Source organism: Panthera pardus, unplaced genomic scaffold (assembly GCF_024362965.1).
Source record: "Panthera pardus isolate Hobbes unplaced genomic scaffold, ASM2436296v1 HiC_scaffold_11, whole genome shotgun sequence".
In the NCBI taxonomy this organism is placed as follows: Eukaryota; Metazoa; Chordata; class Mammalia; order Carnivora; family Felidae; genus Panthera; species Panthera pardus.
Window position 1 is genome coordinate 86,628,300 of NW_026526666.1, and position 16,013 is coordinate 86,644,312.

Genomic DNA, 16,013 nt, shown 5'->3' on the forward strand with positions numbered 1-16,013 from the left:
TCCGCAGAGCAAGTCGTTGGGTCTCTCCCATGCCCAGCACACAGTTCTCCCTTCTGCTCAGCCTACCTCCACATAAGCCCGCTTCCAGCAGGACAGACATGCTGAGCGACAGCCCTGCACCTCGCCATCTCACAGCCTCCTCTTTCCCTACCAATCCCTGCTTTTCTTCCTCAGGCCCAGTTTCCTACCCACTGGTCAATGCTACCGTCCCTCTTACGATACCCTACGTCACACTGCCAAGTGTAGCCCGAGGCTAGGCACGGTGGGATGACCCCTCTAACACGAGCTGAGAGAAGAAGAGATGCAGTGCGGACAGATGTTCACCTGCTCTCTTCTCCAAGCTTCCCAACATTCCAGGAGGCTAGACCTTCATGAATCAATCGTGCAACATAATGAAAGGGATGAGGCTTCGGTCCTCCAAACACTGGTGCAAGCTGGTGCTAGATAGACCCAAATTCCAGCTTGGATCCAAAACAGGCTAGTTATCTCTAGAAGAAAACCCTAATTGCCAGTCAGATTAAATCTCTGGCAAGACTACAGCAAAATGGAAAACATAAGGGCTTTAGAATTAGAAAGACCTAGGTTTGAATTCTGGCTTTTCTAGGAACTAGCCATATGATTTAAACTCTCTAAGCTGTACTTCTTCTATCTTTCCACTGAACATGACGGAAATTCCTAAACTTTACACGGTGGTTCTGAGGACTAAATGGAATATATCAAATGCCTGGCATATGGAAATCAGTATCTGTTCCTTTTCTTTCTCATGGGGAGGCAATTTTATAAAATGGACATCAAGTCAGGCTTTGGAATCAGAAAGACCCTGATGATAGCTGTGTGAACTTGGGCAAAGATAAGACGCTCAGCCGACTTACTCATCTCTAAGAGGCCACATGTGCCTCAGAAGACTGTTGTGAGGCTGACATGAAAGAAAATATGAAGGATCTGGCACAAGGTGATGGCACAACAAATGGTTAACTATTAATAACAATGCTCCCTAGTCAGCTCCTTGATAGATGGGTTGGTAAGTACTAAGGATGATCAAAAAGACTGGGATGGTGCAGCAGAAACTCTTCCCAGCTAGTGGGAAAACTCAAGGTGCACACATCCTGTGGAGAGAGGATCCGGAGAACCATCTCTCTGCAAGAACGTAATTAAAATACCACCATCACCCCTCGCCCCCCGCCAAGCCTACTTCTTTCCACTTCCCTTTCTATACCTTAGGAAAATGGGATTGATAAAGACCTCCCGTACTCATGGTGGATGAAGTAAGAAGGGGAAAAAAAGAAACTGTCATGCTCACTAATAAAGACCACAGGTTTTTCTTGTAGTCTGAAAAGGTGGTGTCCTCACTCACACCAACAGAATCTGCATTTCTTACCGATTCCAAAAAGTTTCTCCCCAATTCCCTTTGAAGTCAATCCTGATACCTTACACAAATTATTATTGTTCCCAGTGTTCTGGGCCCATGGCCAGTGGCAAAGTACTGGCATGGAATCAAAGCACTGGCATGGAAGATACCAGAGAGTGAGTGAGAGAGGGGAGACCATGTTGGCCGGGGAAGGCTTAATTCCCTGTGTCACGTAGCACTATCTACTTCAAGAAGGTCTCAGGCCCTCCCATTCTTCCAATCTTTCCCAGGCACCTGTACTCACCTGACTGAGGTTGAAGGTCATGATGCTGTTGTCGTCATACAGCAGGATGTTAATGGTGTCTAATGCCCATGTGCTCTCTGCCAGCAGCCCAGACTTGAGGGACATCATTACCCGCCATGCCTCCGGGGTTCCTGAAATAAACCTCCATGTCGTCCATCTACCAAGCCCAGGTTGGCCGGATGCTCCCCCAGGGCTGGCCCATCAGTCAGGCTACTCTGAAGATAACACATGGCGGGAGGCAGTTCCTATCTAGGAGAGGACACACATCTGCTTCTAGGCTCCCTTAGGACATCACTGCATGGCGCTTGCTTTTAGTAAAGCCTCATACCAGCTGTTTTCCTTATCCAAAGTTCTTTGGCTCTATTTCAGACAACACTGGACCAGATTTTATCTCATCCAGAATGTTGGGATGGAGACAAAAAAATGGACAAGACTTTAGGAAGAGATAAAGCAACCTGATCGGGGAGGTCTCCTTACCAATGTCTTTCATTGTGAGCCGCCTCCTCTGCTTCAACACAGGCTGTGTTGCTTCCACAGAGCCAGGTGGGAAGGTGATGTCCCGCCGAATCATGGGTGGCTGCACAGGGGCAGGTGCTATGTGCGAGGCAGGCACTGGGGGACCTGCCTTTTGCATCTTCATCCCAGAGTGCAGGAATGGAGACTTGCTAGGGGAGGTGCGGTTCTCCATTGGCCGGGGCAGGGGAGCGGGGCTGGATACCTGAGGAATGTGATTCTGCATGCTTGGCGGGGGCTGGTAGTTGGATGGAGGGGGCCTTGTCATGGGGGGCACGGGGGCAGAGGGACCATATGGGGGCTGACGTGTGCCATGGGAAGGCCACGGGCCTTCATGGTTGGCCCTCTGATCCGTGTGCAGCATTTCATCTGTTCGGTTCACACCATGATAGGCGGGGCCCTGGGGGGCAGAGCCAGTGCTCTGCCTGTTGGCGTAATTGTAGGTCATGTCATTACGCCCTTGCCACATGGTGCCTTGCTGAGTAACCTCAGCCGATGCCTGTATGGGGCCGCCCATCATTTGCGGTGGCATGTTCTGCTGGGCATTGGAGCCGGGGGGTGCAGAGACACGGTCTCGGCCAAACTGGAATGGAAACTGGTTCTGGGGGCCGCCTGCTGGTCGGCGCTCAGTAGCAGCAGCGGCAGTGGCGGGGTAAGTGTTGCCATACTGGTTGTACACATCTTGCTGAGGGGAAGGCTGGGCAGCTTGCTGCTGGCTGGCAGGCTGGGGCTGGGCTGGGGGCAACTGCTGCTGTTGGGGCTGCCCCTGCCCCGTGCTGTACGGCACGCTGTACATCTCCCCTTCGTGCCGCTTGGCAGGAGGGCCGTACGTGCCATCCATCGGCCGCTTGTAATTCTAAGACAGGGACAAGCAGAGGGGAGGTTAAATTCTGCACTCAGGGACCCAAGATCCAAACGCAGCTGCCAAGATGGCTACACCAGACACTCGCCAGGCTTACTTCCACTCCTCTAGAAGAGGACATGGTCTCCAAGCGAACAAAGGATTCACCTTTACAAATGATCTTTTGAAGTTGTTTCTGAAATCAAGAACCATTCCCTATTCCCCTCTGGTTCTCCCTTGCTCTGTGTAGAAAAATGTACGTAAGTCTAAAAATCAAAATAAGGCCTGTATCTGGCCCTTGTGGAGAACTAGAGAGACTGGACTAGAATCTAAACAGGACGAGGTTGAGGGCTTGGCTCTTCAGCAGAATTGGTCATGTAGGTGGGAGAACACCAAAGTATCAAAAGCAAGCCTAAACTTTTCAACTTCGTTTTCTAACTGCCTCTCGAGGGGAACCTGTGTGTCAGTTCACCCTGTTACCCTCCTCACCTGCTGCTGCTGCTGATACATTGTGGTCTGCTGGCTGGGGAAGGGGCTGCCGGAAGGGGTGCCTTGAGTGGAGAACTGATTGCCATAGGAATCATGTCTGCGGGAGGGAGAGAATCAGAGGATCAGGGTGGGAAATGGCAAAGCCTGAGCCACAACGACACTAGGACCAGGGTTCACTCACCGTTGTTGCTGCTGCTGCTGCTGCGGGGGGTAGCGGCTAGGAGAATACATCCCCGAGTCTGGGTTGGAAGGCATGAGATTCGGCTGTGGGGCTCCAGTGCCCATGTTTCCCTCGGGTCCTATTCCAGGCTCCGTCCTAAACACAATTGAAGAAGTGGATTGAGTCCACTAGAGCTGTGGGGTGCTGGGGTGGGACAGGAGCGGGGGCCATGCTTACCTCACTCTGTCATAAGGACCTCCATAGGGATAGTGCTGTCGAGGTCCCATCGCCACATTTCCCAGCCCAGGGCCGGCAGCTCGGCTGTAGGGGTCTCCCATTCCGCCATTGGGGCCCTGCCCTGAGGACATGAAGGGATCACTCCCTGGAGCTGAGTACAGAAAGGAAGGCAGTGAGCAAACGGGTAAGCCAGCAGGCCTAGCAACCCACACCTTGCCTGCCCCAAAGACCAGGCCCTGTTTGGAGCTTGGGTTTGTTCCTACGGTTTCCCCAGCAAGTTCATAAGAGATCTAAAGAGGCTCCAACCAGCAAAGAGCACATACTTGTTAAGGTATGACAAGGTAAGGCCAGGGAGAGGGAGACAAGAAAGGAGGTAGGGACGAAGAGTGGTGGTTAGGTCTGGAAATGCCATATCTCAGAAAATGGCTCGACAAGAACCCTGAGCCACTCTCAAGACATCCCCCCCATTTCCCTGGCCCTGTCCTCAAGGGCACGAGGCCAACAGTAATTGGTCACCTTTCCTCATGCTGCCATAAGGATCCTTATTTGGCTCGTAGGACATGCGCCCCATCATGTCAGAGGTATTCATACTGGGCTGGTACCCAGGGTTTGGAGTCATGGAATTCCGCTTCTGGAATGTGGGGTCACTTCCATCAGGAAAGGCATCCTGGATCCCAACCGAATTGCTCCTGCTCCAGAGTGAGGAAAGCCAATTAAACCCCAAATAAAGCAATTCCTCCAGTAAGCAGGGCACATGCGAGTCACTGGCTGGGCAGGCAGAGCAGGGACCACTCCTGGGCTGCACAGAAGCTCATGCACTTCTGCTCAGGTCTTTCAAACCCCCTGCCCCTGCTCCTGGCCTTACCTCATCCCTGGCAAGGGGGGGATCTGACTGTGTGGTGTGGATGCTGGAGTTGGTGGCTTCAGGTCTCCTCCTTCTGCCATGGAACTGCTGGTTGACTGAGGTGTCTGTGGCCCCTGCATAGACCCAGATCCCGCTGTGGACAGAGATGTGGGGTGAGCCAGCAAGTGTTTAACTCTCACAGAAATACACAAATGCCCCAGGATCTTTTTGGAAGGGATTGCTATAAAGCTAAAGCTGGGGTTCTTTAAAGCCTGAATCGCCCTTCTCAGCAGGAGATCGATCTATAAGGCCAGGTAATAGAGGAGGGAATTTGAGGGGTCTATTGCTCCTTGCTACGATTTCACATTTGGAGAACAGGAGTAGTGTGGCAATGCCATCACCACGCTGGTGATTTCCTGGACTCTCTGCCAGCTTCCCTGACTATTTTGCTTTCCTTCCCCAAGGACTCTGGTTAACTTACTAAACCCTGTAATGCTGGAGCCCAAGTTCCCAGGCAGAGCCCCTAGAATCCTAGGTAGGAAGGCTCCATCTTGCCCTAAACCTGCAGCGTGCTTTAGGAACCTAGGAGCTCCTACTCACAAGAATCTAGCACAGTGTCACCACTTAGGTTCCAATGTTCCTCCTCTAAGCTGATGCGAGCAGAACCACCAGTAATTAATGTTTCCATTAGTTACCATTCCCAACAGCAGACATCCCACTGCTTAGGCCTCCCCAGCTGATGAGTCATCTCAGGCACTCATTACACCCTCAGAGGTCAATACCAGGGCACATGTGTTTACACCCACCTTCTAGGAGCCCTGGCCCTCTTCCCTCTCCTTCCCATGCTTGCCCAGGACCCAGCCTCCTCTCAGAAAGGAGGGTGGGCAGAGGCACTCCCATCAGAGAGTTCCATTCATATCCCTCCCTACCCGCTCCTTCCCATTCATTAGCATCTGAGCTCCCTGGGGAATTCAGGGCTCTCGTCTGAGCGGCATTCTAAGGCGCTGACATCAGTGGGCCAAAGCTCCCAGATGGCCCTGCCTCACTGCTATTTGTCAGATTTCCCCACTCCTCTGGTGTCCCTCCCACTCACTAGTTTACAAACATTTGGCAAGATGCCAGGTGCACAATGAAAATTAAAACTTAAGGGCTGCTACAGACTACGTCTCAAGGGAGTCGCCACCGTCCGCTCTTTAGTCTGCCAACGAGTTAAAGCCCTGTGGTAGGACAGGGCGGAGTACACGTCCCCGGTGCCAGGCACTGCCGGATAATGAGCCTGGACCCTGAATGGTTTGGTGGGGCGGCTCACCCAGATCCTTACCAGGAGAGGGAGGCTGGATCTTGGGCTGCGACTTCTTGGAATCAGCAGCTGCGAAGATGTCTGGGGGAGGGTCTTCCCCCCGTTCAATCTTGCACTCAAAGGCATAGAGACACTGGATGTACTGCTTTTTCAGGGAGCTGGCAGCGCTGCTTGAGGTGCCCACATTGAGGTTGGTCGCAAGTTCCCGCCATTTTTTGTTCTTGTTGACCTGTACAACCAACCAGAAGAGTCGGGGTACGTCTTCCACCTGATCTTCCTGCCCACAAGCCCCAGACCCCATCAGGCTTCCAGGTTCTCATCTCTTAGGGAATCACGGTTCTCAGTCAACCACCAAAGTTAACCCCGCTTGGTGCGTAAGTCCGTGACAAATGTTAAATCCATGGCTAGCGTCCCTCCACCCTCAGCAGGCTCTATCCACAGATCACTGCAACTAGCAGACAGTGCTTATTCACATGAGGGCAAATTTCACATCACTGTTAGTGGGAGAGAACAGAATTTAGAAGGTATGATGCTTTACACAAGTATATTACTGAAAACTGTTGTGCAAATCACCATCAGATCCAAACCCCTTTCAAGGCAACAATAAAAAATCACTTTTCCAAAACGGAGATGTGGTACTGTCAGCCACCACTCTGCCTGACTTACTTTTGTCAAACTGGAGGTTTCCGGGTTTTTCTTTTCTTTTTTTTTTTTCTTGGTGTGGGGCTCTTTGCAAATTTTACATTCTTGTGCCACTGCTGCCCTCCTTCTCAGTGACATGTAACTAACTACAAGCCCTTCCCTACTAGGCACTATCCTGATTGTTCAGGAGATGCTTCAGGCCCTATAACTTCTCTGTGCCTTCCCAGCAGCTAACCTACCCTTCTGCCTCCTTTCCTAAGCTTCAGGACACGCTGACCAAGACCATGCCCCAATCCCTACAATTAGACAGTCTTTCTGCTCTAGCCAGGCAGGCCTCCTTCTTCATGTATTCTTACACTTATTCATCTACCTCAAAGGCTGGGAACACCAGCTTTCCAGTCCTAACCCATAACGGAAGTTCAATATGTTGTCATATCTACTGATCTGGTACCCGTGATACCAGAGAGAAGAGTGATAAGGAAGCAAAGACAGGGACAACCTAGATGGCGGGGAGGTGACCAGAACACGTCCCTAGAACAGGTAATGTCCGAGATGAATTCTGAAGGTTGGAGATGGTGTCGGTCGTGTATATTCCAGACTCTCTCCTATTTCCATGCCACTTAGGCCAGTCAACTGGAATGGCCCCCTCCTCTGCCTAACACCCTACAAATCCTTCACAGAAGCTCAGGACTCATTTTCTGCCTTCTTGGAAGCATTACAGACTAGCTTTTAACAGTGCTATTTCTCCTCTGAACCCCGTCTTTAGCGTTCAATTACATCATAGCGCCTAAAAGGCTGGCATTCTCTCACAAACTGCAAGACAGGCACAGGCTTCAGGATTCCCTCTGTACCTCATCCTACATCATTTAATGAATCCAGAAGCCCATTCAATCAAAAGCGTGCCAAACCTAAGCCAACGACCCCCCCCCACCCCCCGCCCCCATCCCCACAGGCAGGAGAAGCCTGGCTAGGAAAACTCAACGCCAGGGATAACGGCGGGAATGAGCCCAGGGTCACCTCAGAGGCCTGCTGTGGCGTTGCTTCCCACGCCAGTTATGTGGCAGTGTGCACGTGTCTTGTTTTGTTTTGTTTTCCTTTGTGGGGGAGGGGAATAAAGCCTGAAGGGAGAAGGAATTCATAACTGACTGTTGGCTGGCTTCATTCCAATCACTTTCTTTTCTGCTGGTGACAGCTGTTTTCCTCTTCTGATTTAGAAGGTTTGGAATACATCTCTCCCTGCCACGCCTCCCCCTGAGCTAAGCCACAAACTCAGATCCAACAGCAGGCTCCTGATCTAATGACTACGTAATACACATAGGAGGAAAGTTTGCAAGGCACAGCACTGCCTCAACTGTGTGCCTCATGGGCTGAGTGTAAAGCAAAACTCTAAGGTTTCAGAGCAGAGGCAGGGCTCAGGATGGAGTTCAGTTCAGAGTTTTTCAGCAGAAATGAATCCATTCACTTAAATATCCCATACAGAGTAACTAAACAATTTCCCAACCTACTTTGTCCTTCAGAAACTATTTCTACTAAATAGCTCCTGAAATCCCATCTTCACCAGGAAGTTTCCAGGAATGAAAGGGTCAGCCACTACTATGGCTACCTGGGTACCATCTCACAAACCAATTTACGTGGCAGAAATCTTGCTGTAAGCTTTGCATATTATTTCCAGCTTTAGACAATCTAGCAGGATACACACTATCCCTACTTTACAAATAAGAAAAGTTAGGACTCAGAGTGGCCGTACACCTCGATTAAGGTGACATATATTGTTAAGTGGCTAAGGAAGAATTCAAAACCAGGCCCATCTCTCCAAACCATGGTCTTGCTTGCAATGCCAGACTGCCTCCCATGGAATCAGAATGTCCACATTTTGCCTATCTTTGCACCCCAGTGAGACCCTAGACATATGGTAAACTCAATGCTAATACTTCATACTAGCCAGGGAGGTCTCAGCCTCCTGCCTATGGAAGCCCCATGCTTCCAGTCTATCAGTATGTGCCTCAGAGAGCAGGAGACGGTGACGTCCCTGTGGGATGCTTTGCACCAGGTGAAGCCACTGAGCACCTAGAGAGAGGCTTGTTGAAACCACAGGGGAAGCCAAGTGCTAGGCACTCACCTGAGTCAATCCACCAATCTCCTTCACAGACACATAGAGGCGATAGAGGTCCAGAGGTTTCCTACCCACAGCAGGCAGATTTGTCATGCCCATGGCCTTCTCCTCCGTGAAGGCCAGATAACGGTCCACCCACATCTTCCTCTCAGGCTCACCACCCAGCTCATACAACTTGGTGATCTTCTCATTGGTTGTAGTAGAAGAACTGGATTTCTGGAAGGGGCAGGTCAAGATTCATAGGAATCGGTCAGATTCAAAGCCTATGCTAAGGGTCTCAGAAGTCCCTTGATTAGGGTAGTGGTAAAGCTTCTTATTCTGGGGTACCTTGCATTTGCAAGGTCAAAAGACCAAATGAGAGCTAGAAATTCTTCCTGTAAAGGAAGGAAGCTAACACTGACTATATATAATGCATTGGGCGCTATGCTAAATGCCTTTTCATATTAGGTATTATAAATTATTCTCCTCTTCAAAGATAAGGAAGCAGGCACATGGAGGCCATTCCTAAAATCTCACAGTTTTTAAGCAGCAGAGCTAAGTGTCAAACCCTTATCCACCTCACATCAATGTCACTACTACTCCCCTGCTATCACCCAGGAGCCTAGGCATGCTTTTATACACGGTTTCTGAGAATTCAAGAAACTCAAAACATGATCTTGAGACAATGGGATGGACTAAAACAAAAAGAAACTTCCTCCTCTCAAGAAAGGAAGGGTCTCCTACGTGCCTAAAAAGGCTCTGGATGTTAATTATCCTGTCCAAGACAGGAAGATGGCTAAAAGGGTCTGAGAGCCAGAGGTGAAGGTCCACAGGAGGTGGCAGCTGTAGATTTTTACTTTCCCCTACTTTATAAGATGGGGAAAATGGGGTATGACAAAGGGCAGAAATGTTTCAAATGACTCAAACACTGAGCAGGTCCCCAGATTGCCACATAACCCAATAGACAGCACACTCAGGACCATCCTACAGGGAGGCCAAGCAAGGGCCCAAACCCCACCTGCCTCATCTCCTTCTTTAGAGAACCCAGGGCACCAACCATTCCTACTGCTCTGAGTAAGGTCCAGGAAGAGAAGAGGAACTAGTTGCCTATGGCACACACCACCTATCAATGCATGAGCACAGGGTGCACAGTTTCACAGAGGGCATTACAGACAATTCTACGCTGCTGGCCTGGCACTTCCTCTATAACAGACAGCTGTGAGAACACCGTGTTATTTACATCAGGACCCCTTAGGCTAACTGAAATCTAATTCCATGAGCTATTAGCCTGGGAACCTTCATGATTAGAAGAGGTAAGAGCAGCCTTTTCTGAGATGATCTAATCCATGTCATAAAAGACTAGAGAATCTAGTCACCCTCTTTTCTTTTTCCTTCCTATCACTGGAAAGCATGGGACAGAGAGCTGAGAGGAGTCAAGATATAAATCATTACCTTGGATTTGGATTCTGTCTTGGGTGTCCCATCTGCCTTGTTGTTCATTTTGGTGGCTGGAGTTAACTTGACGTCCCCAAGGCCCATCATCTCTGGGCTGGCTGCCATCCCTATAAAAGAGGGAAAAAAAATCTCAAGTCCAACAAGCGTGTGACAGGAAGATCATTCTAGACGAAATTCCTGGAGTGAGCAAGGACTTGTACTTACCTGCTGAATTGTTGGCCATGGTTCCACCCATGGGATACGGGGGTCCCTGAGGGTTGATCATGCCAGCCATACTATTAATCCCTTGCCCATAGGGAGGTCCTGTTCCCATCATGCCTCCCTGATTCATATTGGGGTAGCCTGGTGGCCTGAGGAAGAAGATGGAAAGTGTGTGAGAGAGAGAGAGAGAGAGAGAGAGAGAGAGAGAGAAGACACTGAGCGTCACACTTGGACCTGAGCTGAATAGAGTTTGTGAACCAAGATTATCTACTGAGGCTTATACAAGGAAAAAGTTTATGGGTTTCCCAAACCAAAACCATGTACCACCTGACCTAGATATTCCCATCTTCTACCTCCCACAAGAAGTTCTAAGAGGGTTCAGGCTCCAAACAGGACACAGTAAAGCTCAATTTTAAACGATACAGTACTTGAAGAAGGAAGTCCTACAGTGTCTCTCTTTAAGTACTGCCTCCCTCTAAGGCACCTCCAGTGTCAAAATGTGTTTCCATACAAGGACCTTCTGTATGGCAAAAGGCCTAAATTAAATGCTCAACTTTACCATTCTTTGTTATGTCAAATCCCAACCAAACTGGACCCCTCACAGCATTGCACCTGGATGGACCTACTGCAAACCCTATGGTTCCATCATTCTTCAAAGTACTATCAAACTCACCTCTTTACCATTAATCACCCTATTCTACCTTAGTTCATCAAGATTTCCTTAAGATAAGAGTCACTTTAAGAACTGTAGCCACCAACAATGGAGTGCATGGACAGAGCCTTCAAAAACTAGTAGAATCATATTCACTGAAGTCAACAGCCACCAAATTGAGTGGCCAAGGAAGAATGGATGAATCTTCAAGTCATTAAACCAAATCACATGAGCTCTCTGCACTTTAGTACCAGACTCAAACACAAAGAACCATACAGAACAGTAGAAAAATGGCAAACCACAACCCTGCCATCCTCTATTTCTCACACTACAGATCCAAGTCATGTGTATATTAAAAATCCTTTTGGAAACCAAAAAACTAGATTGACACAAGAAATAAAGAAACTCTGAAGACTTATTTTACTCATCAAAATAATCTATGTTTACATACAGTATCAGGTCATGTGAAACTTGATACCAACTGAAGACGCTTAAGAATCAGCACTTTGGATCCTGTGTCCACCCCCCCACCCTGGCTCTCTCTGCCCCTCCCCACTGGTTCTCTTGGTTCTCTTTCTGTCAAAATAAATAAACTTAACACACACACACAGAACCAGCACTTTTGTTGTGTATTTCACTGTAAGGAAACTCAGTTTTCAAAAGAGCTCTCAATAAAATACATATTTACCAAGATGACATGGTTTAGAACCAGAAGTGTCTCAAGAACCTCAATCACTTTACAATTTATTTCCTTGTGCTGACACTCTCTTCACTTCCCAGACCTTACCTGTTTTGGATAGAGTTGGCAGCAACATGCATGGCGACAGCAGTTTCTTGAGTTTTCCGGTTCATGCCCCCTGGTGGGGGACACATCCCTGACCCAACCTGAGGTGGCATATTGGCCATGTTAGGGCCATAAGGCCGGTTGCCCATGGAGGCATGACTCATTCTCCCTGGAGGGAGTGTGCCATAAGGTGGGATGCCAGGCTGCCCATGCATCTGACCTCCAGCACCCATAGGGTTCATGCTTCCAGCCATGCCTGCACTGGGGTAGTTAGCATTGGGCAAGGCATTATAGTTTGGCTGCCTGGGGTAGCCTCCTGGGAGGGAAAGAAGAAGAGAAGACACAGAGATTTGGTTAGTGACTCACTAGCAACTCCCAAATCTTGCTCAGCTCTAAAACTCCAAAGACAATAAATGATGGGAATCACTCAATATTTGGTCTGGTAAGACCAACTTCATGGCAGCCTTCACCCCATTAAAAAAAAAAAAAAAAAAAGGTGGGGGGAGGCCAGGAACATACAAAGGCAGGCCTCAGCTGTCCTCTCATCTTAAAGACAGTACACAGCACAAAGCAAGGGTGGCTGGCTGGCAAGGCTAGCTTTGTTGCTATCCAAGCCCTTCAACTCCCGGAACTCTTTCCTTTCTACGTGCACAACCTGCATTCTCTCCCATGCTCTGTGTAAGACATTCAGTTTTACATCTGTCCAGGGCTCATTTTGAGCAAAGATATATTCTATAAGGACTAATTTATTTTAATTACCATTAAGTGTCTGTGCCCAGTCTTGGGTTAAACACCGTCTTCCCATTTTACAGATGAAAAAAAAGGCTCAGAGACTTTCCACTATTTTAGGACCTGGCTATGTAAACATAGACTATTTTAGGGCCTGGCTTTGGTGGATTTAAAGCAAAGGGCAATCCTACTCTTGCAACCCAGATAGCAGCATATCAGACAAGGAACTGTTTTCTCCTCCCTTCCATCTCTATGTACTCCTAACTGGGCAATATACTCACCCTGTGGGCCGTACTGACTCCCCTGGGGACCATAGCTCCCCATGGAGTTCTGCTGGTAGGAGCCCATGCCTGTGTGCATCTGTCCACCCGAAGGCTGACGCGGAGATAAGGCCGAGCCGGGCTGGGGGGAACTGTACTGGGGCATCTGGGGGTTCCTCTGCATGTAACCTATTTGTGGGTAGTATCCATATAAGTTATTACCTCAATACAATGAGAATAAATGCGCTCCCTTATCACAGGACTTCACCATCTACATTTTCTTTAGCGAATACTTGCATGAAGTCTCTTATGTTATTTGCTATATAACTAGGTGCCCTTTTAGGGACCCTCCGAAGTGACATGGCCATTAACCAGGGCATGCCAACTGTTTCTATTAAATGGGGGTTGAAAAGACAAACAGCAATGACAACAAAACGGTACATGATTTGAAGGGTAAAGATTTGATGCTGAGTCTTCAGTATTTGCTGACCAAATTAGGTGCGATGTAGGGAGGAATCCATCAGAACACAAACACTGAGAAACAAAGACTGGCGGGGTGGGAGGAGTGGTGCATGCACAGTGGAACATAATTCTGGAGCCACCAACATGGTTAAACCCACTGTAACTTCACAATTTGCTGCTGGGATTGTCCTAAGCTTCCTGGTCATACAGCTCTCCCAAAGCTATTGCACAGGATAATCAAATGGCTCCCTTAGACCTCTGCACCTCCCTGAAAGCCCAGGGTCTCACCTCGATCTTGAGCAATGCTCGATTGATTCATGGAAGGATGCATGATGCTGTCCGACTGGCCACTGGGTGGCCGAGGTGGCATCTGGTTGCCTGCTCCAAACAAAGAAAGAAGCCAATAGTGGCTAAGCCTGGAAATTCTAGCTCAAAGGTCATTTCAGAGAGAAATGGCTCCTGGGAAGGCCAATACCAATACCACCTCCCAATACCACATACACAGAGGGACCCAACCAAGGGGCTCCCATCTCTCTTCTTCAAATGCTGAAGGGAAACTTTGCAGACATGCTCTCTGTGGCAGTGGAAGGCTGGGGCTCCCTGATATCATTGGGGACTAGTCCCCTTTCCCTCTCCCCAAAGTCCAGCATTTGAGGGTACCTGGCACTGCAGCAGGCGAGAGTGGTCCTGAGCGAGACTGGGCAACACTGGCGGGAGAGCCAACAGGGGACGGGGAGGGGCCTCGGATGCCAGGCAGGTGAGGGGAAGTATGAGGAGAGAAAGGAGACTGAGCTGGATTACTCTGCTCTCCTTGGCTGCTGGAAATCCCTGATGTGCTCACTCCAGGGCTCAGAGCTCCTTCTGTCCCCATGGGGAGATCGTCTATTGAACCAGACAGATCCTGAAACATACACACAAGGACATATATTAGCAATATTAGGCAGAAAGACTCTTCTTTCAACAGTCGTACTATACGGCTAACATCTTCCTTAACCAACCAAAAGCAAATACACTGCACACGTTATATAGTCCTGATACTAAAGCTTACAGATGGCAAAGTCTATTCAGAGCCAGATAGAAAATATTTTAGACTCTGTGGGCCATTAGCATTTGTCACAACTACTCAACTCTGCCATTGTAACGCAAAAGCATAATCAGATAATACATAAACAAATGGGTGTGACTGCGTTTTTTTTTTTTTTTTTTTTACTCTTCGCTAGCTGTGTTCTAATAAAACTTTATTTATATCTATAAAAAAAAGTAACTAGCCCATAAGCTGGAGTTTGCTAGCCCATAAGCTGGAGTTTGCTGACCCATGGTCTATCTACCAGAAACAGATCATCTAGTACTTTCGTCTTCTTTCCTGTCCCCAACATCTATAGTCATAGGAAAGCTGCTCTTTCAGTGAGCCTTTAGTTCTTTTCCAATGGGGAAACTTTATAAAACACTGCCAGGATGGCACCAGGAGTTGGCTACAGTTCCCCTCTCCATCAGGTTATTATAAAGTACATTTATCAAGGACACACTTGTTCCAAGTTACCATACAATAAGCTTAAAGTGTAGGAGGTGGGAAAAAGATGTATTGTATAGGAAAGACAATTCCCTTTCTGCCAAGAAGGTCTGGGACTATATTCCTAACAAGTGGCCCACAACAGGGATGAACAAATGTACAAATGTTTACCAACTGAACAAATTCAGTTTTTGTCCTAGCTTTTTTGTTGTTGTTTAATGAGAACTTGATGTTTATTGGGGGGCCTTGCTTGCCTTGAATTAATCAGTAAAGAGTTCACTCTAGGTCAGTAAACTCCAAGATTGGCAACCAAGAGCTCAATATGAAAAATATTCGCCACAGCAAATGCACCGCCGGCCCCAGCTTCATTCTCTAGCAATACCACTGGTTCAACACCACACATTAACTTCAAGCTGGGAACTAACTGTATCCTGAAGAAAGGATGAGAGCTTTGGGTATGGGCTCAGGTCTGGGAAAGCTCTTAATACTCAAATGGTTAAGAAAGAAGTTCTCTTAAAGAGACACATCTGAAGAGAAAGGAGATCCAAAATGGCCTGATCTAAGTCTATTGCTACTCCCACAACAAGCTCATCCTGGAAAGATTATGTCGAGACGACTCTGACTCTGGAGTCTGATGATAACATTGAAGGACAGAAGGTACCTCTTAGGCTCTCTCCCAAGTATCCGGGTTGGTTGGACCTTCTGCAAACCATGGGTTACTTCACTAAGCTGGGAACATTTCTGCTGAGTACTGTGTGAACAAAGCTTGCCCTCAATGCAAGGCAGGCATGTAGGTATGCATTTGTGGATGTGTCTAGCTCTCCAGTGTTAGCTCAGAAAGTCAGAAAATTCTAGCTTTCCTCTAAGCAGCAGACCTAGAACACCATAGCATGCTTTAAATATACAATTAGAATTAGTCCCATCATGGACGAGAACTCAAGAAGGCCCTCCTCTAGGTAACACCAGAGTGTCTTCCCTTCCAAAGGAATAAAGTACCTGTAGCTATAAAAAGCCCTGGGTTCATTCCAAGAAAGGAGGATTCCACCCCCATGTTGAGGGTTAAGCTATACCAGGGACAGCTGGCTTCTAAGCCAAAGAGAATAAACTCAAAAGAGGCAGCAAGAAGACAAGAGGAGCCAACTGTGTAGGCCTTGAAAGCCACCTGCTAGGCTCTGGTCTGTATCAGAAAC

At 48.3% G+C, this 16,013-nt stretch overlaps 1 protein-coding gene across 2 annotated transcripts in view; it reads right to left on the minus strand.

The window, feature by feature from the left end:
- The window catches only part of ARID1A (AT-rich interaction domain 1A), a 70,388-nt gene that overhangs the window by 3,271 nt on the left and 51,104 nt on the right, over positions 1-16,013 (minus strand). The window contains exons 5-19 of one of the 2 annotated variants that reach the window (XM_053898764.1): positions 13,974-14,214; positions 13,602-13,691; positions 12,873-13,040; positions 11,866-12,178; positions 10,430-10,575; positions 10,223-10,332; positions 8,798-9,007; positions 6,058-6,265; positions 4,758-4,890; positions 4,409-4,581; positions 3,893-4,043; positions 3,677-3,811; positions 3,496-3,592; positions 2,130-3,021; positions 1,653-1,783 (exon numbers count right to left, since the gene is read on the minus strand). In XM_053898764.1, the coding sequence (XP_053754739.1) occupies positions 1,653-1,783; positions 2,130-3,021; positions 3,496-3,592; positions 3,677-3,811; positions 3,893-4,043; positions 4,409-4,581; positions 4,758-4,890; positions 6,058-6,265; positions 8,798-9,007; positions 10,223-10,332; positions 10,430-10,575; positions 11,866-12,178; positions 12,873-13,040; positions 13,602-13,691; positions 13,974-14,214 (3,198 nt within the window). Of the gene's footprint in view, positions 1-1,652; positions 1,784-2,129; positions 3,022-3,495; positions 3,593-3,676; positions 3,812-3,892; positions 4,044-4,408; positions 4,585-4,757; positions 4,891-6,057; positions 6,266-8,797; positions 9,008-10,222; positions 10,333-10,429; positions 10,576-11,865; positions 12,179-12,872; positions 13,041-13,601; positions 13,692-13,973; positions 14,215-16,013 lie in introns of both variants that reach the window. The other variant, XM_019432386.2, reaches the window with a different exon arrangement.